Source organism: Microtus pennsylvanicus, chromosome 1, assembly GCF_037038515.1.
Source record: "Microtus pennsylvanicus isolate mMicPen1 chromosome 1, mMicPen1.hap1, whole genome shotgun sequence".
NCBI classification, from domain to species: domain Eukaryota; kingdom Metazoa; phylum Chordata; class Mammalia; order Rodentia; family Cricetidae; genus Microtus; species Microtus pennsylvanicus.
Window position 1 is genome coordinate 213,226,897 of NC_134579.1, and position 24,757 is coordinate 213,251,653.

Here is a 24,757-nt window from a genome sequence, read left to right on the forward strand (position 1 = left end):
TGATTCACAAGAAAAGTTTATGTGGTTTTTATTAATTTCCTAGGATCTTCACAAAAGAGCAGAATTCAAAATGACCACACCATGATATTTTTTATACATTCTAGACAAAGAACATTAAATTTGTGAAGAAATGGCAGAAACAGTCTATATGTGAGAGAGTATTGAATTCTAGGGTTGTTATTAAGAAACAGAGAGATGGTGGCGGATGCGGGGACCATAGTAAGGTGAGGATTATTTTGGAGTTTGTTTTCTCACATTTACAGAATTCTCACTTGCCAGTCTCCAGAGTGTAAGGGCATTTTCTAGCGCTGCTCTGTGAAGTAGGTCTCCCTCCCCCCCAAATAATCTTGTCCTGCACAGGAAGGTAGACCAATGGCTCCTTCTGACGTGATTTCAGAATGAAATTAGTCAAGGTGATGATTTGGCTTGTTCTGAGGTGGCTTGTCTTCAACACCTTTATAACATTATCTACTAGGTTCCTACATGTGTCAGCACTGGGCTCCGTCCACTTGGTGGCTGGGCAGAACACAGGACTGAGAATGGTACCTGCTCCAAAGGGGGACACGCTCTAGAATAAAGAAACACCTCTGGGAAACCGAGGGGAGAATACTGCAGGCTCTCTCCTGGAACCTTGGAGGCCCAGGAGATAGATGCTACAGAGGGGAGATTGGAGATACAGTGAGTCTGCATACAGACCAAGAACTTGGCACTAAGTGATTTAGGTTTCTATGCACACTGCATGGTATGATGAGTTGAAGGCAAATTTGTTTGGCTTCTCTTAGAACACACAGTACCCAGCAGAAAATGAAGAAGACATAGTCGTGGCTCTCCCTTAGGAGGAGTTATGTTTGTCAAGTGTTTTGTGACTGGGAGGCACAAGTGTGCCCATTCCCTCAATTCCAGACCGTCAGAGGGAAGTTTCACTTCAATGTACATCCTAAGGAGGGCTCAGGCTTGGTGATGTGCAGAGGGATATGAAACAGATAATTAGACTTACAGGGAAGTGGGAAATACTCTGCCGAGCTTTCTTCACACAATGGAAATGAGTCATTTAAAAATTATGCAGTTTTTGTTACGATAGGTTCAGTTTGTTTCCTTTGAACGCTCTTATTTGCTTTGTTTTCTTTCTCCCTTTATTAGGCTACTAGTTCCATGCAGGAAAGGGGCATTTACTTTGCTCTCTCTGCATCCTCCGAGTCTCCGAAGTCTTAATATGTACACTGAATACTTGTTGATGATATGTTGTTGGATAAAAAAGGGAATGTCAGCTCAGAAATTCGACACTAGCAGGCCATATACATAACGTAATCTATTGTAACAACGACAAGGGAATGCAGCAACTGTTTAATTACAGAGGCGTTTCTGTATCATAGCTAACTTCACGGGGTGTCCTTTATCCTGAGCTTGCTTAGCTCTAAAATCTTACCTTAATTTTTTTTCTCATTTGCTAAGTTTTTAAAAAACCTTCAGGGTTGCGACTGTACAGTCCAAGATTTTGGAAACGCGCTCTCTAACCTTGGGATCCTGGGTGAGGACGGTGTCCTCTGCTGCCCACTTGGTGTGTCACTCTGACGATCTTAGTCTGAAGAATGCCCGCGCTTCCATGTCAGAGCTGTGGGCGTCTGGGTGACATCATCCTTATCCCGAAATGCAGGATCCTGCGCCGCATCGACCTTGGGCTCAAGTTTATGAAGCATCCCTGCTCGCCCAGATAGCCCTGCCTCTCCTAGTGTCTCCTGCGTCCTTGGCCTCAGGACCTCCGGCGGCCACCCGGGGCCACTCGGTGACACCTGACGCACCGCGGGCCAGGGCTCTCCTCCCTCCCTCCCTCTCTGCTCGCCCCGCCCCGGCCGACTCAGTAGCCCGCCTAGGCGTGTCCCTCGCTGCCCGCCGTAGCCCGGCGCTCGGCCGGCCGCCGTTCCCAAGATGGCCGCGGCGCGCACTACTCCTGCGGCGGGCTAGAGGCGGAGGCGGAGTCGAGTCCCTCCCGCACCCCGTGGCGGCTCCGGGTCTCCCGCACCAGGCTGCAGCTGACGACCCGCGGCGGCCATGCGGGGCTCGGTGCACGGATGAGAGACGCCATCGCCGAACCGGTGCCCCCTCCCGCCCTCGCCGTCACCCCTGCAGCCGCCATGGAGGAGCCGCGGCCGCCGCCGCCGCCGGAACCCGAGCCCGAGCCAGAGCGCTGCTCGGCGGCGAGGTGAGTGCCTGGCTGCAGCGGCTGCTCCGAGGGAGCCCGACTGCGCGCGAAGGGGGCGTGGGGTCCTCCGCTGCATGCCAGGTGGGTGAAGAGCATCCAGAGCTCCGGCGGCAGGAGGGGCGCGGTGCAGCCCCGGAGCCTGTGCTTGGCTTCCGCGCGACCCCTGTCCGGGTCACAGAGGCCAAGCTCCAGAGCGACCACCGGCCCTTGCAGCCCTGCTCCCGGGGCCCCTGCTGCAGACTTCCCCCGCTTGCCTCCAGACGTCGCCGCCGCAGCGCGGGCTGGGCTCTGTGATCTGACTGAAGGAAGGTGGTCCCTCTTTTCCTTCTTCCAGGAAAGGAGAGGCGTCTTCCCCCTCCGTTCTTTCGCCTCTTCGCACCCCGCCTTCCAGCCTGCTGTCCCTAGGGAGAAGCTGCACCAAAACTGCAGACAGGGTTACTTGCTAAGGTCTTTTTTACTGTTCTTCAGCGGCAGCCTGATGCTGAGTATTGTGCACGGATAAACTGAGGGTTAACCTGTGAAACTTTGCTACCGCAGTAAACTCCAGGATGGAACTTTGGTGCCCAAAGTATCTCTTGCATTCTCTTCCATAGAAGCTCTCCTAACTACTTATAAAAGTCATTAATTTTTTCTTGGGGAGATAAACTCACCGTGCCCTGTTTTTGTGTTTACGTGTCCCCTCTCTTCCAGTCCTTTGAATCTCAGGATAAGCTTTGGCTGCCCCCTGTCTCCTATAGTGAAGGTGTCCCCTCTCTTCCAGTCCTTTGAATCTCAGGATAAGCTTTGGCTGCCCCCTGTCCCCTATAGTGAAAACACTCCCACAGCTCCTCCCGGTTAAGGTCTTGCCCTATAATCCCAGGAAGAAGGCAGTTAAATAGCTTGCTTTTTCCTGCTTGAAGAAATAGCAAATTTATAGCTTAGTGAGATCTGGACACAGGAGCCATTCACATCCTTACCTGTCACCACTGGGGTGACTGGGAGGAACTTTTTTTTTCAAAGCTGTGAAAACCACTACTTTGTTTCTTTTCTTTTCTTTCTTTCTTTTTTTTCTTTTTTTGAGACACGGTTTCTCTGTAGCTTTGGAGCTTGTCCTGGAACTAGCTCTTGTAGACCAGGCTGGCCTCAAACTCAAAGAGATCCGCCTGCCTCTGCCTCCCGAGTGCTGGGATTAAAGGTGTGCACCACCACCGCCTGGCTACTAATTCCAAGATGGTTCTGTGACATCTTAAGGGACAGTTTCTTTAAAGGCTTAGGACAGAGTGGTCTGAGAATTCCTCCAACATTTTTTAGACGTTTTATCAGAAAGTTCATAATTTTCCTAAATGTGTTGAGTTGTTGAGCAATTTGGACTCCTGCACACGTTATTTTTAGAAATAATAAATGTGAGTCCTTAACGCTTCAAGTGTTTTGCCCCTTGCCCATCACTTCTTTTAGTTCATTTAATCTTTACTACAATCTTACGAGTTAATTCTGCTATTCATCGCCTTTACACGGGGGGAAACTGAGGCAAAAGGTAAGCAGTGTATATGAAGATTAACTGCTGGTAATGAACAAAGGTCTGGCTGCATAGTTCGTGCCTTAATTATCGCGAGTGAGAGGGATGATTTCATATCCACAGGCCCGACGTTGTAATTCTGGGTAACTGTACTCTGGGGGGGAAATGGTCTTGAACGTTGTAAGGTAGAGGTGGAAAGGGAGAGGGATAAACAAATGTGCTGTAAAAACGCCACTTTTCTATTGATAAAGCCGCCTTGCTTTCCGGCCAGGATTCTGTCTCTTTGTTATAATAAAAATAGGTCAGGATAATGGGCTCCATCCAACTTTAAGTGAACAGCAGTGTACAGAACAAGAAGATCTTTGAAATATTTTTCTTAGCAACATTGCAGTTAATTTTACAATAGCAAATCTGTAAAGCAGATTCCTTGGTAAAGCTGTTGCTCTGCCTGCCTTTTTGCTGCAGTAATCGACACTGCCTCCTCTTCAATAGGCAGGGGTGACCTCTGGCATGGTTACTGTAGGTCTGTGGTGAGCGATGCTGCAGGGGAGCTGCAGTTGTTTATTTGTGGTCCACGTTCTTCACTATTTACAAGAGGCTCGCTGTGTGCATTCAGAATATGCTCAGCTCCTCCTCCAAAGACAATGGAGACCACTAATATGTTCCTTAGTGTTCCCAGGTTAGCTGGCTTGCTGACAGACCAGAATAAAGCTTCTGGCATTGTTGTTCATCCGCCGTACGTGTGTGTCATTGATCAGGAAGGCTGTATTAGCGCACAGGTCTTTGGTAGGAGTCAGGCCTGTACATGTTGGCCTCCAAAGCTGTATGGCAAGCACACCACTGGCAGATGCCAGCGCCCAGGACGTCTGCTGTGGGTGCGCTTTGCTCCTGACGCGTGAGTTATGCAATGATGGAAGAACACAAAACAGGTTGCCAGCTGACGGTGCTCTGTCATAGCTTTAGTGCTTATTGTCCGCCGTGGGTACTTCTGATCCTCCTTTTTGGTAAAGAATTCCCGAAGGTGATTCCAGTTGCTCTTAGAGATTAAGCTTTTGAATAAACATTCCTCTTTGTTTTTCAAGCATCTGGGTCAGTTTTAAAAGGATCCTGAAACTGCTTTCGAGAACTATTAGAATTAATTTGAAGCAACTTTTGTGATTTATATTTTATATCTGTGCATTTACAAAACAGAATAAATTTGATAGGAAGTCTGATATAATGTCCCTTCCTGTTGCAACCTTCGCTTTAAAATAGTTATGTTATCTATGGCTCATTGTTCTCATTCACTGGCTGTCTAAGTACATGCCAATAAATATTGTACGTCCTTCTAGCCAGTGGCTTTCTCATTTACTCTGAGTAGTGTGACTTTCTCCTAGCTTTATTGGTGATAAGAGGATTCACTTCTTAAAAAGCATTTGAGTGTCCTCCCTGAGTGTCTGATCTTGGTGTCTGTCATCTTGAAGCCCCACCTTGAGCTCATTTGTTTCTGTCTTGACTCGGGATGTCACTTGTTACTAACCTCGTGAAGTGCCAGACTGTTTCTGCATCTGATGTGTCTCGAACCTAAACCACCAGAACAGTAGGTGCCTTTGCAGGGGCAGCTTTAGACAGCAAGGAGCAGCCAACTGGCCACAGTGACCTAGAGCTCCAGCGACTGCAGAAACTGTGTTCTGGCGTAGATATGACTTGGCTGTCCCTGGTTCCTCACTTTGTGAGGTTGCTTTATTTCCTTCTTGTATATCATCCTCTTGGTGCCTTGAAAATCTTGTTCTGAACTCTACTGAAAGATGGGGATACACAGGTTTTGCCTACTTAGTGGCTAGATTGCCTTGACTTCCTGCTGGTTAGTTCCTCATTCCTCACAGGCTATCTGTTCGGAGCATTCTCCTGTCTCCGGCTTCCCATTAGACCAGGGGCAATGGAATCTGCTAAAGGACTATGTAATGCTGTTGACGAGTCTACAGGCTACTGGAAATACTTTTATTGGGGAAAATGGAAGCAATGTTAGGCCAGGAGATTGGCTGACGATTCTAGGTCTTCCTAAGGTAGTGCCATATTGGCAATGAGCAAGTCCACGTGCTTGTGGGGCTCGTGTTTCAAGGTAACTATGGCCTATAGAAAACCCCAGAACACACACACATGCATGCACATACATATATATCTATGTGTGTATATGTATGGGCGTGTGTGTACATATACATATATAAGTATATATTCACACATACATACATACATACATACATACACACACATATATATATGGGGTCCTTGATTTCAAAGGACACCATAATTAACGTCAGCAGGCCCGTCTTGGGCACAGCCTTTGCCGCCAGTCTGAGAGACAAAGGTCTTTCTCTTAGGTATTCCTCTTTCTTGACATGGCATGGGTTACTTTCTCCACCCTGTGTCACAGCTTTCCCTCGATTGGGTTACATAGTTAGTTTTTAATCTTTAGTCGGCGTTTGGTACCTTCCTAGCTGCTTTTCGAGTATTCCGTTCATGAAGGATCATGATGCTATGCGGTTTTTCTGGATCTCAGTCCACATTTAAAAAGTTAATTAGAATTCTGTAGCTATTAAAAGCTATGTTGTTAAAGAACATGTAGTGACATGGGAAATGCTCACAGAGCAAGTCTTTTTGGTAGGTCCTGACTACCTATTTTTAGAAAGATTCCCAAATGCCTCTACTGTCTGATGTGCCCTCCTTTGAGCCCGGCGTAGGAAGCAGTCACCACCAGGATCTGTAATGCACAGTTCTGAGTGGTTTGCTGCTCAGCTGCCAGCTATCCAGCTGTCTGCCTCCTGCCCCCACCTGAAAGTGCCTCTCTCTCCTCTGCACTGGGCACCGCCCCCTGCAGCAGCACCGCCCCCTTTTTGAGCTCTGCTTGCAGGAATAGACTCCTCACCAAACTGTGGCCTCAGGCTTACTTTCTAAGGCTTTTCACTTCAGAGCTGGGGAGAGGAAACTCCTGTTTGATAATTGGAATGCATCATATAAAGTTGAGTGGAGAACTAACTCTCAAAAGCTGTGGCCAGCCTCAGAGAGGTTTGCTCTCACACTGGGATAAAGGTGGAGACTGGAAAGTCTTTGACAAGTTAGTTTCCTGTATGCCCAGTCAGTCCTCCCTTTGCTCTTCATTTGACCTGTAAACTAGTAAGTTCTCTCTTTCCTTCCTTCCTTCCTTCCTTCCTTCCTTCCTTCCTTCCTTCCTTCCTTCCTTCCTTCCTTCCTTCCTTCCTTCCTTCCTGCTATATGGTTTATGTGTTCATGTGTGTATGCATGTGAATGCATGCACCTGTGTGTGTATGCATGGCAGCTAGAGGTCAGTGTTGAGTATCTTTGATTGCTTTCTGCTGTAGATTTTCTCAGTTTCTCATAGGACTTGAAATTCTCCATTTCAGCTCCATTGTCTGGCTAATGAGTTCCTTGTAGCTTCCTGCCCACCCCCCAAGCCCTGGGGTTAGAGCTGTCAATCATGCCTGGCCTTTATGTGGGTGCTAGGGATCTGAACACAGCTCCTTATGCTTGCATAGAAACTCTCTCCTCACTGAAACATCCTCAGCTCCTAAATTCCCTGTTCTTAGAACTATAAATTGGATTAGGTGTCTAAGAATCCCAATACATAGTCTGATATCATTTTAAAAGCCACACACAGAAAAACCATTGGGAACATACTGTTTTTTTAAAGCTTTTCATAATGAACAAGTTATGTTTATTTTAAAATAATACATAACATAATTATAGGACTCAAATCTGTGCGTGTGCATGTGTGTTTGTATGTATATGTGCACACGTGTGTATAGGTGCATGTGACCATGCACATCCTGCAGAGGCTAGAGGAGAATATTAGCTATCATCCTGTATTGCTTCCCACCTTACTTTTCTTTTTTCTTTTGAAACAGAGTCTCTGTGTAACTCTGTGTAGTCTCTGAAGTTCATCATTTTGGCCAGTGTGGCCTTTCAGCAGGCCCCAAGATCTGCCTGTTTTCTGCCCTGCCCCCACCACCCCCATGCTGGGATGGCAGACATGCATCTGACTTTTACATGGGTGCTAGGATCTGAACTTAGGTCCTCTTGGCTTCACAGCAAACACTCTTAATCACTGTACTGTCTCTCAAGTCCCAAATTATTTTCTTTAAAAATGATTATTTTTGTTCATAATGTGAAGCACGATTAATACAAACTCAGAGAGAGAAATTGGGGTTCAACTTGAAGATCCGAAAAGCAAAACAGTCAGCCACTGGCTCTTACCTCCACCTCAGTCTGAAATGGCGATCCTGCCTCCAGGAATCTCAGAATAAGACTGTGTGAGAGCTGTCTCCCCTGTCTTACATTCCTCTCTAGGGCTGGGATTAAAGGCGTGCACCACTGGGGTTAAGGCATGCACCACCTGATTTCTATGGCAGCTAGTGTGGCTACTGGGATTAAAGGTGTGTGTTACCATAGTCTGGTCTGTAAGGCTGACCAGCGGGACTGTTGTACTCAGATTTTCAGGCAGTCTTTCTTTATTAAAATACAATTGAACTGGCACTACACATACGTCTGTATATGTGTGTCTGAGAGTGTCTGCCGCTTGTGTGCAGTTTCCCATGGGGACTAAGAGGTGGCATTGGATCTCGCTGGTGCCGGTTCTGAGTCATCCAATACCCAGCCCCCATATTCTTAACTACTACATTTATTTGAGTGTCTTGATTTCGAATTTTTACTAAATATTGAAATTTATGAGTTTCTATATACCCTATGAAGAGAGTATTGTTACTAAATTTTAAATGAACTTAAATTTTATTTTATTAATTTTTGGTGTGTGTGAATTACACGAGTTGATTAAAGCAAACTGGTTTTCTTTAACCGTTTAGTTCATCTCCTATTAAAGGGTTCTTGAGTGGAAACAAAAGAAAGGGCTGGAGTTCTGATGGTCTTTCATATTTATAGAGAGCTTAGCTTAACTACGTTCCCCACACGTGTGCGTTGTTGAAAGCGGCCTCTGTTTGCAGTGGCATATTTGAGGGGGCCTCATTCTCCTGGCGGTGGGTGTGGTCAGCGTGTTCTGGTCTCTGCAGACCTCAGCCTCCTGGAGCAGAGTGTTTGCTTTGCGGTGTGTGTCCACTGACAGCCAAGTGAAGGCTGCCTTTTCACTTGCAAGCACATCCACTTGTCCTGTGTTGCAGACCGCAGTGGTGTGTTCGTCTCCTGGATCTTACCGGCGGCACATGTTGCTAAAGCAGAGCGAGTGCTGCTGGGAATATATGAGGCCTTCTATCAAAGTGTTTCATAAATGGATTTCATGACAGCGCTATTTCAGAAGGACGAAGCTGTCTGTAGAGAAATGTGAACCCTGAGCTAGGAAGCTGACAGCGTTCTGCTTTTAGGGAGCTCTTTGCTTGTGAGCTGTTTGAAGGCGCTGTGCATGGATTTTCGGCAGAGGGCATCTCGCTTAGAGAACTTAGTAGAAATTGTTAACCTTTTTAGTCTTTTGATAGGGGAAATTTTGAAAAAAAACCTTTGATACATTTATTTAAAATCTGAAGTTTTTTTTTATGAATTGTGTTCTCATGTAGCTTAGCGTGGGCATTGAAATACTGATCTTTCTGCCTCTCTTTCGGGGTGCTGGGACTATAGGTGTATGCCACCTTGTCTGATTTATACTGTCTACGGATTGAACCTAGGGCTCTGTGCATGCTAGGCAAGAACTCTACCAACTAACATATCCCCCTAGTAACTGAAATCTAAATTATTAAATTTGTTAGCACATACTCATGATACAGAATAATGTGTATCACAATGGGTGTGCGGTTCTCATGTTCTTTGATGATATTCCTCTCTCCCATTGCACTCTCTTACAGTCTTCTTACTGATTTCTTCCTCTTCCCATTGGATTATCCTGATAAAGATGTAAAAGAATATAACTTAACTTGATTTTCTCATTAAAAGTTTGAAATAATTTGTTTACATACAGTTAGTTTTTACTTAAATGAAGAACTATGCATTTACTAAGGCAAGTCTTAGGGATGGTAGATTCTTTAATGTTCATCTCATCCAACTTCCCAGCCATGAAGACTTTAGAGTAGTGGGAACTTGGAAAGACACATGCTGTGCCTCTCTCAGTGTAGAGAAGAGGGGAAAAAAATGTCTCCAAAGGCTGCAGTTGCACCAGGTTATAACTTAGGACCAGGTCCACGAAACTGCTTCTCGCTCCCTTCATCACCCTGAGCCCAAGATGCTCTTTAGCCATCTAACTCGCTCACATAGCTGGGCTTCAACTCAACCCACGAAAGCAGTGCCTTGGCCTTATGGCCATTATGAGTCCTAGGTAGATCAGTTAGACAGCCATTATGGGTTCTAGGATCAAATAGGGGGGAGATTCTTTTTGGGGGCAGAGAGAGAGAAAGAGAGAGAGAGAGAGAGAGAGAGAGAGAGAGAGAGAGAGAGAGAGAGAGAGAGAGGAGACAAGGAATTCCCTCTTAAGTCATTTTACACAATTTTTTCCCCCCATAAAAATGTTGGGCCCAGGATATAGATGTGCTAGAGGTCAAAAGACTTTGCATCAGTGGTTGATCGTTTGGAGAAGCAGGCAAGAAAGCTCTTCATGTTGTGAGCAGAGCTTACTAAGACATTGTGCTTGGAGTCTGGGAGACCAGCATAGCGGTGTTCATGCAGACAGTAAGAGTTGCTTTTGGTCAGGTTTTCAGTGAGTTCACAGTGGAGCAGAGGGGTGTGAGGAGTGTGGAAGTGAGAGTGAGTGTGAAGTGTGGACAGAGCTGCTGTGGATGAAGAAAAGAAAGTGCCCTGCACGTGGGGCCATAAGACGTCCCAGGAAGCTGTGCTCCACTCAGAGGCCCCTGCAGCTGCGGTGAGAACTAATCTCAGTGTGCAGGCGGACCTCCGTGCTGCCGTCCATGCAGTACTGGTTCTGCGTGAGTGGATCAGCAGACGGAAGGGTTATGAGGCCATGGAGCCTGAGCTAGGCGGTATGTGGCAGCGTTGACGTCCCTGTGGAGCAGGCTCTTTCTAAGATACTCTGGAGAGCACAGGTGGAGGAACAGGGGGCTCCTGGGGAGCCAGCACAGCCCTCTGGGGTCCAGGCAGTGTCAGCAGAGCCCCAGGTTATGGCCACGGTGCTCCTGACTTGCTTTGGCCGGTTTCACTGCTGCCCTCCTCCTGTTCCTCTCTTTTGGAACAGGGTTTTTTGTTTCATGTTGTTTTATATTGGAAGTGGGCATTTTGATTTTACAGTGGTCAGAGTCACAAAATCGCCTCAGCTCTCAGAAGACGCTGACTTTTGAGCAGTGTAGGAGCTGTGAGACGCTGAGACTTTCTAAAGTATGAACTAGATTTGTTTTGTATCATGGATGATGGTGTGTCTGTAGGGTCTATGGCAGACTATTGTCTTCAGTAGGAAGTATCCTCTGCAGGCTCACAACTGGTATGTAAACAGCTGGTCCCCAGCTGGTGGCACTGTTTGAGGAGATTGTGAAAACTTTGGAGCCTGGGGCCTAGCTGGCAGGGGTAGGCTATTGGCGCTGGCCTCCATGGAGCTCCCTGAATCCTGTCCAGAGAGATCTGAGCAAACGCCACCTCAAGCCTCTGCTGCCATGAGGAACTGTATTCCTTGTGCTGGGAGCCAAACCAAACTCCCTGTGAAGTTGCTTCCAGTCAGGTATTTGGCTACCTTGAGGAGAAAAGTTAGCAGAATGGGGATCAAAAGCAATTTTGAGAAAAACAGGCAAAATCTCATACTTTTGTGTCATGCAGGGGTGTTACACAGTCCAGGCCTTGTGTAGCCCATGAGGTGGTTCTCATGCTGTTTGTCCCTGAAGCAGGAAGTCTCTGAGCCTGGTTTAGGATTCACCGCAAAGAGTAACATTGGAGTATAGGAATGCCTTTTCTTTAAAACACGACTGTGTTTTAAGATTTTTCAAATAGTGCAATCCTTAAAGATGAAAATTGGAACTCAGTTTTCATTGCGTGCGTGTGTGTGTGTGTGAGAGAGAGAGAGGTGGGGGAAGGAGGAAGGGAGGGAGGGCGAGAGATTAGGATACAGGAATATTGCCTTCATCCTTTCTCAGCATTGCCTACTTCAGGGTCACCCTTGACAGTGAGCGCTCTGTTGCCCTAGATTAGGGAGCGTCTGTTTGTGTCCTCTCAAGCCCCTGGTTTTCTGTGATGGTCCCGTGTCACCATCTGGACTTGTGCACCCATGCACACTCTCACTTGTTTATGTTGCTTGCTGTAAAGAAACATGAAACCCCTTGAGGGCAGGGCAGGGAGTTCTGTCACTTCCCGGTCTCATTTTCTGGCTGGGTGTAGCCATGCTACCTACCACTGATACCTTCTGTCCCTATTGCTGAGAGTGTAGGTTTTGGTACAAATGGGTTTTGAGTCTGAGCCTTTGGTTACTCACTGTGATTTGGGGAAAGTTATTTACCATCTTTATTTCTTTTGAAAAGCAAAGGCAGTAATGACATGCACTGCATGGATTGTTACTAACCTTCTATACTTAGTGCCATTTTGTATTGTACTGTATTTTTTGGCTTGTTTCTTTGTGGCTTAAGGTAGAAGGAAGAGGGAAAGCTCACTGCAATAGTCTTTTAAAGCCATCCATGAATACCCCTTGAAACTAGAAGTCTTCCCCCATCTGCAGAAGCCAAGAAAATTGATTTTTGAGACCCAGCTTTTCCACATCCCCTCTTTTGCTCCAGTTGTTACTTCTTGTGCATACCCCCTTGCCCTGCTTGGAGTTTTGAGAAGTGCTTGGCAAGACCAAAGTCATGCTGTTGAACTCTCTGGGGTGACTACTGATGAAGCGTCTTATCACAGTAAGCGGGGACAGCTAGCTTTTGCTGTGGAAGCTCTCAGTTGTGCATTTGACTGGATGTTTTTGTGGTTTAGATTAATGTGCTTTTCAGTTTTTAAATGTTATCCACTATATTTAAGAGTAATCATTTTCTTCAAATTCCTGTAGTTCCTTCGCAGAGAAGTACATTAAAGTAACCGGTTAAAGTAGTAAACTGCTCCCTAATTAAAGTAACCAGTTAGAAAGGCGGCTCCAGTCTATTGTAGAGAAATAAGAGAAGCATAGAGACTTAGCAGCCACTGTTCCAGGCCACTTCAGTACTTATCCCTGGCATCGTGAAAACAATGAGGAACAGGTGTGTTTGTTACTCTGACTTTGGGTTGATCTTGTAGATCTGTTTGTTCCATAGCCCTGTGGCATAACAATGAGAGGCATGTTCTTCTACTTATGTGATAGAACCTTGTGGACTATGGTACTGCATATTTATGTTATCAATGCTTTGTAACTTTTATGACTTGATACAAACATTAATGTACATTTTTAGTATTCTATTTTTGAAGGATAAATTTCTAGCTCCTAAGGTAGAAGTTTAAAGCTCTTGAGACATGTTGCTACTTTTTTTTTTTTAAATAGAAATGTATCTTTACCCTTACTCACTCTAGTGTGAGAGACTCTGTCCTGGACAGTTCAAGCACAGAGTCGGTCTCTCAGTTCCTAGGAGTTATGTGGCTAGCGTATTAGTCCGTTTTTAGTACTGTAAATGACATACCTGGGGCAGACCAATTTTATAAAGAAGTTTTCTTGGCCCAAACTTCTGCAAGCCAAAAGTTCAAACATCCCAGCACAGGCTCTGGGCACAACCCATGCTGGCTGCATCACTTCATGGCAGATAGCAATGGCTGGGACCTGGAACGTGTGTGAGCAAGAGGTTCCATTGCCAGACAGGAAGTCAGAGTGAAACTGGAGTCCTGAGAATACTCCTTAGTCCCTGTTTAGGGCACACTTGCAACTGACTGGTCTCAAAATGTTGTAGACTTCCACTCTAGGGACAAGCTTCCAACCCGTGAACCTGTGGAGAAGACCATGACCATGGTGTAGAGTAAGGCTTTATCCAGCAACCATGCAAACAACCCAGGCTCATCTTTTTTTTTTTTTTTGGTAATTCTCACTCTGCTTGATTCCAGTCAGTAGTCTTATGGACCCATCTGGGAGTTCCAGAAACCCCAGCTAAGCCCACTGGTATTTTCTCAGAGCTGTTCAAACATGCCTTCAGAAACCTGTACCCAAAAGTACCTGGCATAGTCCCTAGTTAGCCTGCCCTGTGGAAGACAAGTACTCTGGCCTGTGGCTGGCTGCAGGTGCCAGCAGGAAGCAGCAGAAGAAAACAGAATCGAATCTGTGGCTGCAGAAACTTAGTGGCTCACAACTTGCTGCAGACAGTTGAAAGTATACAGGGCCCAGTGGGGATTGCTTGCCAGAATAAGGTGGTTGTTAGAGATGTTTGGTTGCTCCTACCACATGCGGACAAGATAAAAGTCAACCCAATAAGCTCTGGACACAATGTTTCTGAGTATAATGATGAACTCAGTGTTGAAGGAAGCATGACTGTTGGGTCTCATTTCCCAAAGTAGACACATGGTCTTTATGAAGGAAAATTGTTGCATATATTAGACTACACTAAGAATCCGTCAAAAATACCTAGTAAAGACTATGCCTGTGACTACTAATAAAAATCCAGAGATAAATTATATTAAAAAAAAACTGGTCTAGAGGATGCTGCATTCAAATGAAAGAAGTCGAGGCCAAGTGAGCATATAAAAGCATATCTGAAATTATGAATGATAATATCAAGCAGAGTCATGCCAGGACACTGAGACACTGATTGATGCCTGCTACAGCCAATGAGTGGATTGACAGTTCAACCACTGAAAACGTCTACAGCAAGTGTCTGAAATGTTTACATTTGACCTGTACAGACTTAAAGTGGAATAGTGTGTGTGTGTAAAAGTGTCTCTACTGGTTGAACAACCCATGAAAAGTAGCATCAAACTATCCTAATTATTTTAAAATAAGACAGCAGACCAAATCTTTGGTTTTCCAGGGGCCTTCTGGGAAATCTCAAGGACAATTTTAGGTTCATCTATCATTTGGTTTGGAGAAGGAGGATTCTGCAGGTGTTCAGTTTGAATACAATGAGATGACAAGAATTGTCACCGGCTGTGTACTTTACCAAAGTACAACAGAATTTTTAAAAAGTTAACGTAAGCAAGTGACATGTAAGGAACTGAAGAGTTTTGTTTCTTATGTAGTCAGGGATCTAAGTCAGGTATGAGCCACAGGTGACTGTCTCCAGTAACACGCAGAACTTTGCTGTGTAGACAGCTGGTACAGAGGTATGGTGACCCTGTCACCCCCCTTTAAGAACAGGCCAGTAATCTAAGAAGCTTTTGACACGGCAACACAACCGGATTTTAGTTTTGCATGGGTGTAACTTGATTCTCAAACAACAACAAAAATTTAGAAAAATTGGCTTTGACTCTGAAAAGTAAAACCCCTTCTGTAACTTTGTACATCATTAACAGGTTCACGTATGTGTACCCTTTCTGTGGCATATAGAAATAGAGGCTTATAAACCTAAATTATGTTTAATAATTGATGTTTTCATACTTTAGGCATGGTCTAAGTATATCCAGTGGGCAGCCATAAGTTAACTCAGTTTAGTGCCTATGAGAGATGGCTGTGTTGTTTTCGGTTCCCACACCTGTACAGCAGCTTACAAGCATTGCCATCTCCAGTTCCGGGGGCTCCGCCACTTTTTTCTGGCCTCTACAGGCACTTCATGCATATGGCGCACATACACACACATGCAAGCAAAACACTCACATTCATAAAATTTAAAGAGCTTTAGGTTATCTAAAGCTGGAGAGATGGCTTAGCGGTTAAGAGCACTGCCTGCTCTTCCAAAGGTCCTGAGTTCAATTCCCAGCAACCACATGGTGGCGCGCAATCATGTAATGAGATCTGGTGCTCTCTTAAGGAAGAGACCTGGTCAGTAGTCCTCATCAACTTAGAACATGAAACCCAATATGGACAAGTTCAGCAGAACTGCCATATACAGGCTGCCCATGCAGGCTTTAGCATCGCCAGGGCATAAATTTCATTTCATTTTCATTTCAGGTTATCTAAAGATCTAGCAATACAGTGTTATTATAATAGAGTTTGTCAGGGTGTGAATTTATATTCTCTCTTAGTGTGTCCAGAAATTCAGGAAGGATGCATATTAGTGCAAAAACCTCTGCGTAATTGGGAAACTCAGGAACAAACATTTTCACCAACCAGTGATATAATTTTTTTCATTTCCCAGAGGGTTGTCTGGGTATTATGAACTTGAATTCTTAGTTTTCTGACTTAGTTTCTGGAGGACACTTCTTTATCCCCCTCATGCTGAACCAAAGATCATGTCCCTTAATTTTGGCAGTTTTAGTAATGTACGGCAGGTTGAAATCTGCTGTGGTGTAGCTGTCTAGTGGTGGGAAATGCAGGGAGAGGGGAGGGCCTGAGTTTCAGACCTGGCAGGAAAGACTTACGTACCCAGTTATTTATGTCATTTTAGCCGTGATTAAGAGTGATCACAGGAGCACAGCGTCTCCCATTTCAAATCTGTGCCCGGTGGGCATGGATCCTAATTGATTTGAGCTCAAATCACAATGAGTAGTAGGCAAAGTAGAAAACCCTATGCTTTCTCTCAGCAGAGACGTGATCTCTGTTACCCATTAATCTGTTTATAGAGATTGGTAGATGATCAGACCATGAAACCCACAGAATCTCACAGAGAATTGGCATCCATCCCTTACTGTTAGGTCTGTGGTAAGGGCCAAAACATAGGAGGAGTAGAATTCACCCCTGGTCCCCATTGCAGGCCTCACGCCAAGATCCTGAAGATGGGGTCTTCATCCTGTCTGTCCTGGCTCCAATCCACAGCTGGCAGAGTGAACTGCATGGCCAAGGTGCTTTTATTCAGGTTGGCACAGGGAGAAAGTATTCATTAGTGAGCATATGTAGCAGCAAGGGTGATATGGGATTCCCCTCTGTATGCTGTGATTACCATTGGTTAATCAAGAACTGCTTTGAGGGGGCTGGAGAGATGGCTCAGTGGTTAAGAGCGTTGCCTGCTCTTCCAAAGGTCCTGAGTTCAATTCCCAGCAACCACATGGTGGCTCACAACCATCTGTAATAAGGTCTGGTGCCCTCTTCTGGCCTTCGGCATACACACAGATAGACTATTGTATACATAATAAATAATAAATACATAATTAAAAAAGAACTGCTTTGAGCCTATAGCAGAGTAGGGAAGAACAGAGTCATGGAGAAGCCATGTAGCCTGCCAAGACAGAGACAGACACTGAAACTTTAGTCAGTAAGCCACATCCATGTGGTGATACACAGATTAATAGAAATGGGTTAAATTAGCCAATAAGAAGTTAGAGCTAATAGGCTAAGCAGTGATTTAATTAATGGTTTCTCTGTGGTTATTTCGGGAGTCTGAGCAGCCAGGAATCAACAAGCAGCCTCCCTACAACAGAAGGGGAAACATGGCTTGATGAAACATGGGAATCCCTGCAGAAGGATAAAGGTGAGGTTTTCCTCAGGACGTGGCCAGCCTTTGAGACTGAACTTTGGAATACAAAGGCATTTCTGTTATGTTCAGAGTTCAGATGCTGTTCAGCATGTCACAAGGAATATGTGTTCAGTTCACCAGTCTTTGTAATGCTAAGTATCTTCATTTGGATCAAATAGTTGGAAATAGTCGATTTTAAATTTATGTGTTTGTTTGGTCTGCATATATGTATGTGCACATGTGTTCAGTGCATGCACCACACGTGTTCAGTATTGGGTCTCTTGGAGGTGGAGTTAGAGATGGTGGTGAGCTGACATGTGGGTGCTGGCACTCCAACCCCAGCCCTTTGCGAGAGCAGTAGTGCTCTTAAGCGCCGAGCTGCCTCTCCAACCCCTGAAGTAGCCCTTACCCGATTCTGAGATTCTGGACGTACGTATTTATAGCCCTGGAAACTGGACAGAAAGCCTTCACACTTTAAGCCGTTGCTTTGGTTCTGTAAGCAGTTAGTAGACACCAATTCTGTCTTTATTCATTTAGTGGTTGGAAATTGAGCTTTTGAAGATTATTTCTTCTACAGTCATATCTGTCATCTTTAAAATGCATTGTAATTTTATGTATCATTAAAATTTATGAATCATTAAATTATAACAGTGCTTTTTCGATGTTTTGGTTGTAGGATATAGGGAAATATCAGCAATTACAATTTTGAAGTATGTGTATGCAGAAGGAAGCCGTTGGCTTCTTTTACTGATCCTGGTAAAGTCAAAGAGAGCAGAAAGTGGGATGCGGTGGTTTTCACCGTGTGATGTTTGGTCCAACCTTTGTCTGCCAGGAGAACTTGTGTGGCATCTGAATAGCATCCTCACCACTTTCTGCTTTCTCTCAGGAGGCGGTTTGTTTTAGTCGACTGGTTGGTTAACTTGAGGCAGAGATCTTGCTGTGTTGCTTAGGCTGGTCTGGGACTCAGCGTCTTCTTGCCTTTCCCTCCCAGGTGCTGGGATTATAGGTACAGTTTGTCTTCATAAGTCCTCTTGGACTTTCTGGCTGTTTCTAGTTCTTTTGCTATTTTTCAGCTCAATTTTATGTATATTGATTTTTTTTGTTTTGTTTTTGTTTTTCGAGACACGGTTTCTCTGTAGCTTTGGAGCTTGTCCTGGAACTCGCTCTTGTAGACCAGGCTGGCCTCTAACTCACAGAGATCCGCCTGCCTCTGCCTCCCGAGTGCTGGAATTAAAGGCGTGCACCACCACTGCCCAGCATCAGGCTGTTACAATAGAGTAAAATCCTGGAAATGTAACTGCTATCTCAGCATTTGTTTATGATGTCTCAACTATAGGATTTTTCTATTGTGCTGTATGTGGCAGGACCCCACTTTTTAAGATTTTTTATTTATATGCTGCCAAATGCTTAGAATATTTTTTGCTAGTTTCTCCTATAACCCCCTGAGCTTATTCTTGCATTGTAATAATGATTTTGAGATGTTGTCAGGCTTGGCAGAGGGCTGGGTGGGTGAAGGCACACAACCACACAAGCTTGGTAAGCTCCATTTGATTCCCGGAACCCATATGAAGGCAGAGGACAGGAAGCACTCTACAAAGTTGTCCTGTCCACGTGTGTTATAGCATGTGTACCCCCAACTCTACCTACCCCCTTCTCTTTTCTCACTTGCATACACTCACCTGCGTGTGTAAATGCACGCCCGCGTGCACACGCACACAACTTGTAGAGGATCTGAATTTAGTTCCAGCACCAACCTTGAATGGCCCACAGCTGCCTGTAACTCCAGCTCATGAGAATCTGACGCCCTCTACTGACCTTTATGAGTACTGCATTCACTCTGCATAAACCCATACCCAGACACATAAACATTATTCAAAATAAAAAGAAATATAAAGGTCTGGAGAGATGGCTCAGAGGTTAAGAGCACCGACTGCTCTTTCAGAGGTCCGGGGTTCAACTCCCATACCCACATGGTGGCTCACAACTGTCTGTAACTCCAGCTCCAGGGCCCCGAACCCCATGGCAATGACACTGATGCACATAAACAAACAACAAATGAAATATAAAATAAACTAAGTTAACATAGTGTTTGTGACGCTGTGTTAATCAGAGTTTACATTTCTTCCTGTTACATTTTGGGATCTCTTCACCTCTTTATTAGACCATCAGGTGTTTTAGACAGGCAGAGTAACACAGCTTCACAGAGTTAGAGAGATGCAGCGTAAACAAAAGTCACACACCTGAAAATAATGTCCCCCAGCACTTGGGGGTAGTACCTGCCCGTCAGGTGTTCTCCGAATCCCTGTAGCACCCATTGCTGTTGCGGCCACATGAATTCTCAGGGTGTCTGTAAATGGGGGAGTGGGCTTGTGTGTGGGTGTGTTGGATGCTCATGAGGGATTTCTATAGTGTTTCAGATTATTGTGACCTGTTTAGAATATTCACAAAAGTGAAGTAAGAGAGAAACTACGAAGGGGAAGGAAGCGGTCTGCAGGGAGGAGGGGGAACGAGGATAATAGAGCAAAGAAAGACACAACAACTGATGTTTCTCTCCTGACTGAAATCTAGATTATATACATACACACATATACATACAGCAGGAGGGGTTCTGTTTGGAGTTGGAGAATGGTACAGGCGCAAGTATAAGCAAAATACAAAGATAGGTATGTGAAAATGTCTTGATGTAATTTTAAAAAATTATGAAAATATTTAGAAAAGAATTGTGTAATAGATAGGTAGACATAGTACTTGATGAGAAAATATCCCATTTAAGCCTTTGATTCCAGTGTGTGTCAGCTGTGTGGTCTTTCTCACTCTGCCAGGCTACTACCGAAGTGAAGACTCCCGCTGTGGCCCTTTACCAGTGTGAGACTCTGGATGTGCCTTTAGCGAGAGCAGCAGAGATAAGCCTTGTCCAAGGCATGGCCCAGATCAGCCTAGGAAGGGGGGAGAAAGATGACGGCTGGGACGTGGTGGGAGTGCTCACCCGGTCGTCAGAAGCCCGTATGTGCTTGCTCGTGTTTGTTCTCCATCACTTAGGTCGTAGCAGCTGTATGCAGTTTCTCTTGGTGGACAGGAAGGTCTGCTTAGTTACCATGCCATGACCTCTTGAATGGCCTTACTGATCCTTGGAGCACACTGCCTTTCTCTTTCTCAACGTGCTCGTGTTTTCTGAGAATGAAATGTAAATGAATGAGCAGAACTAAGGAAAGACTAGCTTCCCCTCTAGTTCCTCATGCCAGACTTGTTTGCGCAGTTGAGTTACACACCTTAGGTGCTTGGTTAGAGCCTCCTGTGTGTGCTGTTTGACTGAGAGTTAATGCAGAGCTTGTTGTAAGGTCCCTCTTCCCTCGTGTCTTAGTATAACAGAATTGCCTTCCTTTCAAATAATACTCTTGCTATTGGCCTTTGAATCAGTTTTTCAGAATCTGAATAGTAGGTGATTAAAATGGGCTAGGATGGTTGGCAAAGGTCCTTCTCTATTCCCTGATTTGCCAAACTTACTGCTGTTTTGTTTTCTCAAAAGAACAGATGAAGCACCCTTCTGTGTTGGAGCGCTGACAACTTGTACCTATTCTGAAGTGTGTTGGGATTCTGTACCAGCGAGAGCCTCCCATCCCCGGACACCGCTGCTCTAAACTAGTGGAAGGTGTGACTGAGAGATGCTCCCCCTGATTGCGTTCTGCAGTTTATCCTTTCAGCTGTGGGATCCTGGGCTGTTTCCACGTTCTGACAGTTAGTAGTGCTGCTGTGACCACTTACGTACTAGTTTTTGTGTGGATATGTCCTGATTTTTCTAGTCTGTCCAACTAGTAGACTTGCTGATCACTTGTTCTGCATGGCCACACTGTTTGGCATTCTCACCAGCCATGTAGAGGGTTCTGATGTCTCCACATCCTTGTGAACGGTTAGTATCCGACTTTTAGACTGTCCTGGGGGTGCAGACTGCTGCTTATTGGGCTTCTTTGGTGGTGGTGATCTTCTTTTCATGTGCCTATTGATCATTGTGTATCTTGTAGCATTGTGCCTTTTGGACAGGTCTCTTATCAGATCTATGATTTACAAGTGTTCCCTGCCATTATGTGAGCTCTGCTACCCTCTCAGAACTGCACAAAAGTTTAACATTTTGATGAGGACAGTTAATCAGTTTCCTGGCTTTTGTTTCTTTCTTTGGCAAGGGATTTTGTAGTAGGAAGATTGCATCTAAGTAAGATTGCTGCATCTAAGGCCTTGAAGAGACCCTGTTTGCTGCTAAAATGTCTTAGTTCTTACTCTCCATCGGTCTAGTTCACATCCATTTTCTTTGTTTTGAGCTCTAGTTGATCCTCTTTCCTGTGGCTGGCTGTTGCTGCGCTGTCTCTTGAGGACTCTTCCTTCTCAATGATGTTGGCACCTCAGCGGAACCTAGTTGGCTTTTAGAACGGGTTTATTTCTGGATCCTAGTTCTGTCCCACTGATCGATACATCTGGCTTTCCTGTCTAGCCATGTCTTTGTGGCTTATAGTACCAAGCTGGCCACTCAAAGCTTTGCGGTAAGCTCTGAAAGTGGGAAAGGGAATGCTTGTTTGCGTTGCTTTTCAGGATTGCATTGGTCTCCCTTCTCTGCAACTGTGTGTGAATGCGGTGCAAATGTCTCCATCCCTCGTAATTTCCATGTTAATAGAGTCCATTCAGTGTGTATCCGGTATGTATTGCCTCAGTAAAGGTCCGGTGTGCATTGGGTGAGAGAAAAAAAGATGGCAGAGGTCTTAGTGATTAACCAGGCTGGTAGTAATCCACAAAGAAATGGTTAGACTCGGTACAGTTAAAATTATCCTTGTAAGAGGGCTTCATTATTAACAGTAAACTTTCAGATAGGTGTCAGAATTCCATACTGGTTTTGTGACAAGTACATGAACTGTTGGAGGATTATTTGTCTTTGGGAACCATCTATATTTGAGAAGTATGTCACTTTTTTATAGTTGGGTGTTCTAAATGATGCCAGTTTCCCCAGTTAAATTTTAAGGTTTAGATATTTTATAATCTTCCTTAAGAACTGAATTTTCAAAGAATTCCTGTGTTCCCCTGAATAATCTGACACTGGGGCGAGGGTGAGGTGAGGTTGATTGTTTTTGAATAAAATTTCCCATCTGTTTTGTCCCCTAGAGGAATCCGTATGTAGTCCCTGTTATGAATGAAGTCTTTAGATTTGTTAATACTGCCTTTTCTATCTGAGTAATGAATTAAGTGATGTTGCTTAACTTTAACACAGAAAAAAGTCCAAAGAACAGCCTTGTTGGCTTCAACTATGAATGCACTGCTTTTTAGATAGGCAGATCAGCGTGGGTGCAGAGTGCCTGCTCATGGTGCTGAGTGCCCACCAGCCAGGGCGATCCTAAGTCCCACAGCAGGAAGCACACACGGCAAGTCTCTTGGTGTGGAATATTATTTTAAGGTGTGTTACATTTGTTTATGCTGTGGAACATTTGTTTAATGATGCAAAGATGTGTTGCGTTTAACTCTGTGAAGCTGTGTTACTTTGCCTGTCTAAGACAACTGATTGTTCTAATAAAGAGCTGAACAGCCAACAGCAAGGCAGGAGAAAGGCTAGGTGGGGCTGGATAAATAGAAGGAGAAAAGGAGAGGAAGCAAGAGGATCAAGGAACAAGAGAATAAGGAGAGGAGGACGCCAGGGGCCAGCCACCTAGACACACCCAGCCACACAGCCAGCAGTGGAGTAAGAGTGAAAGTTAAGATATAGAGAAGAAAAGCTGAAAACCCAGAGGCAAAAGGTAAATGGGATAATTTAAGGAAAGCTGGCGGAAATAAACCAAGCAAAGGCCGAGCACTTAAAAGTAATGATAAGCCTCAGTGTGTGGTTTATTTGGGAGCTGGGTGGTGGGCCCCAAAAGAGTAAAGAGTAAAAAACATGTCTCTTCCTGGGTGGTTGTGTGAGGTTGAAGTGCAGGGAAGGCAGCCCCAGGCCAGCAGTGGAGGAGTGAATTGAGCTTTGTGGGCTGAGGCCATTGGAGGTTGAGGGGCCAGTACTTGAGAGGCAGGAAGAAGGCAGAAAAGGGCTCCAGGAGTCTGTGAGGCCTCTGGGTTCTCTAAGGACAGACATACTTGTTTAGGATCAGATTGCTCAGGGTGAGGCAGAGCCTGCCACAGAGGCACTGTGCCACGGGAGTCTCCCAGAGGGAGGCGCTGTGCGCGGGAGGCTCCCAGAGGCACACAGAAGCAGTGGCCACCCGAAGCCAGCGTGATGATGATGGAGATGTATGTTGCGCGCTGATCTTGGAGCTGTAACTTAGCAGTGGGGCAGACTGCTAAGGGCTTCTCTGTCATTAGCCAAACTTGAAAGGAAGCCTGAAGGAATTAAGGGAGTTAGAAACAATTTAAAACAGCCAGCATTCACCCCACATTCTAAAATACAGCAACAAAACCCAGACATTAGCTTTATGACATCAGTATTCAGTAAGAAATGACCAGTCACAGGGTGGCAGCATGTGGCTGTAATTCCAGTGTTAGGAGACTGAGGCAGGCGGCTACATAATAAGACCCAACGTCCAAAACAAAACAAACAGAACACTAGTCATTCCAATAAGCAGGAAAGTGACACAGCCAGGAGAAATCTGCACTTAGTGGGGACAGTGCCAGAAGTATTGGCAGAAGCCAGAAGTGCTGTTAAGATAGATGGTTTTCTTTAAATTTCTAAAGAAAAGCATGAATGTTGAAAAATTTAAGAAACACAAAAGCTCTTGTAGAGCTGCCTGAGATGAAAGGTTTGCCATCTGCAGTGAGAGCCGGAGAGGGATGGCTGGCACTGCAGACACCGAGCCGTGACTGGTCTGTGAACTTGGGATCACAGTAGCAGAAACTGCAGCAGTGGGCGGAGAGAGTGACCAGAGGAAAGGTAGCAGCGAGCACCCGGCTCAGCTGGTGAAACATAGCAACAGGAAACTGGGGCAGGAAAGACTAATGGGTCACACATAGGCAGCACAGAGCATAGCAAAGTTGTCTGAGTCTCTGTAGATCTGTGTTTGCAGTGTTTGTCAGTCCTGTGAATGAGGTTAGTGGCTTTCCTCCTACGCTCATACCCACAGGGTTCTGACAGAACCAGTTCCTCTTTGATCCTTCACCAAATCAGTTTTTCTTGTTTCCTCAAAAATTTTTGCTTTTGTTTCCTTAAAACAACTTTGTTTGCGTTATATTTAGTCATAGCCTTGGGAGGATTGTTGTAATTATCCTTAATTTATTGGCTGCTTAGTTCAGTGCTAGCTTACTTAGTTTGCACTGTTTTTGGAGTGTGGGGAGGATTATTCCATCTTAGACAAAGGCATAAAATATTGAATTATCTTACTTAGGGAATGTTTTGACTTGCATGTGATTTTTGAAGGATAAAGTGTGTGCATGTGTATGTGTGTGCTATGGCAGCGACTGTAGAGTGAGCATCCAGTTGCATTCACTTTTCTTCTGGCATCTGGATCATCGTGGTGTCCTCTTGTATTTGTCAAGATGAGACGCCTTGAGAAGAAAACCTAATTACATATGTCAGTGCTTCTTAACCTTTTCGGGAGAGGGCACAGACTGTTTAAGAATATCTTGAGAACTGTGGGCTAGAGCCAGAATATCAGCACATGTACTGTAGAAGTGTGTACTGAGGGTTCTCGC

The 24,757-nt window shown here is 45.0% G+C and overlaps 1 protein-coding gene across 2 annotated transcripts in view; it reads left to right on the plus strand.

Moving 5' to 3' along the window:
* Positions 1–1,886: 1,886 nt before the first annotated feature.
* Map3k4 (mitogen-activated protein kinase kinase kinase 4) overlaps positions 1,887–24,757 on the plus strand; it is a 96,753-nt gene continuing 73,882 nt past the window's right edge. The window contains exon 1 of one of the 2 annotated variants that reach the window (XM_075950811.1): positions 1,887–2,200. In XM_075950811.1, coding sequence (XP_075806926.1) covers positions 2,070–2,200 — 131 coding nt within the window. In that variant the 5' untranslated portion in view covers positions 1,887–2,069. The remainder of the gene's footprint in view (positions 2,201–24,757) is intronic. The other variant, XM_075950803.1, reaches the window with a different exon arrangement.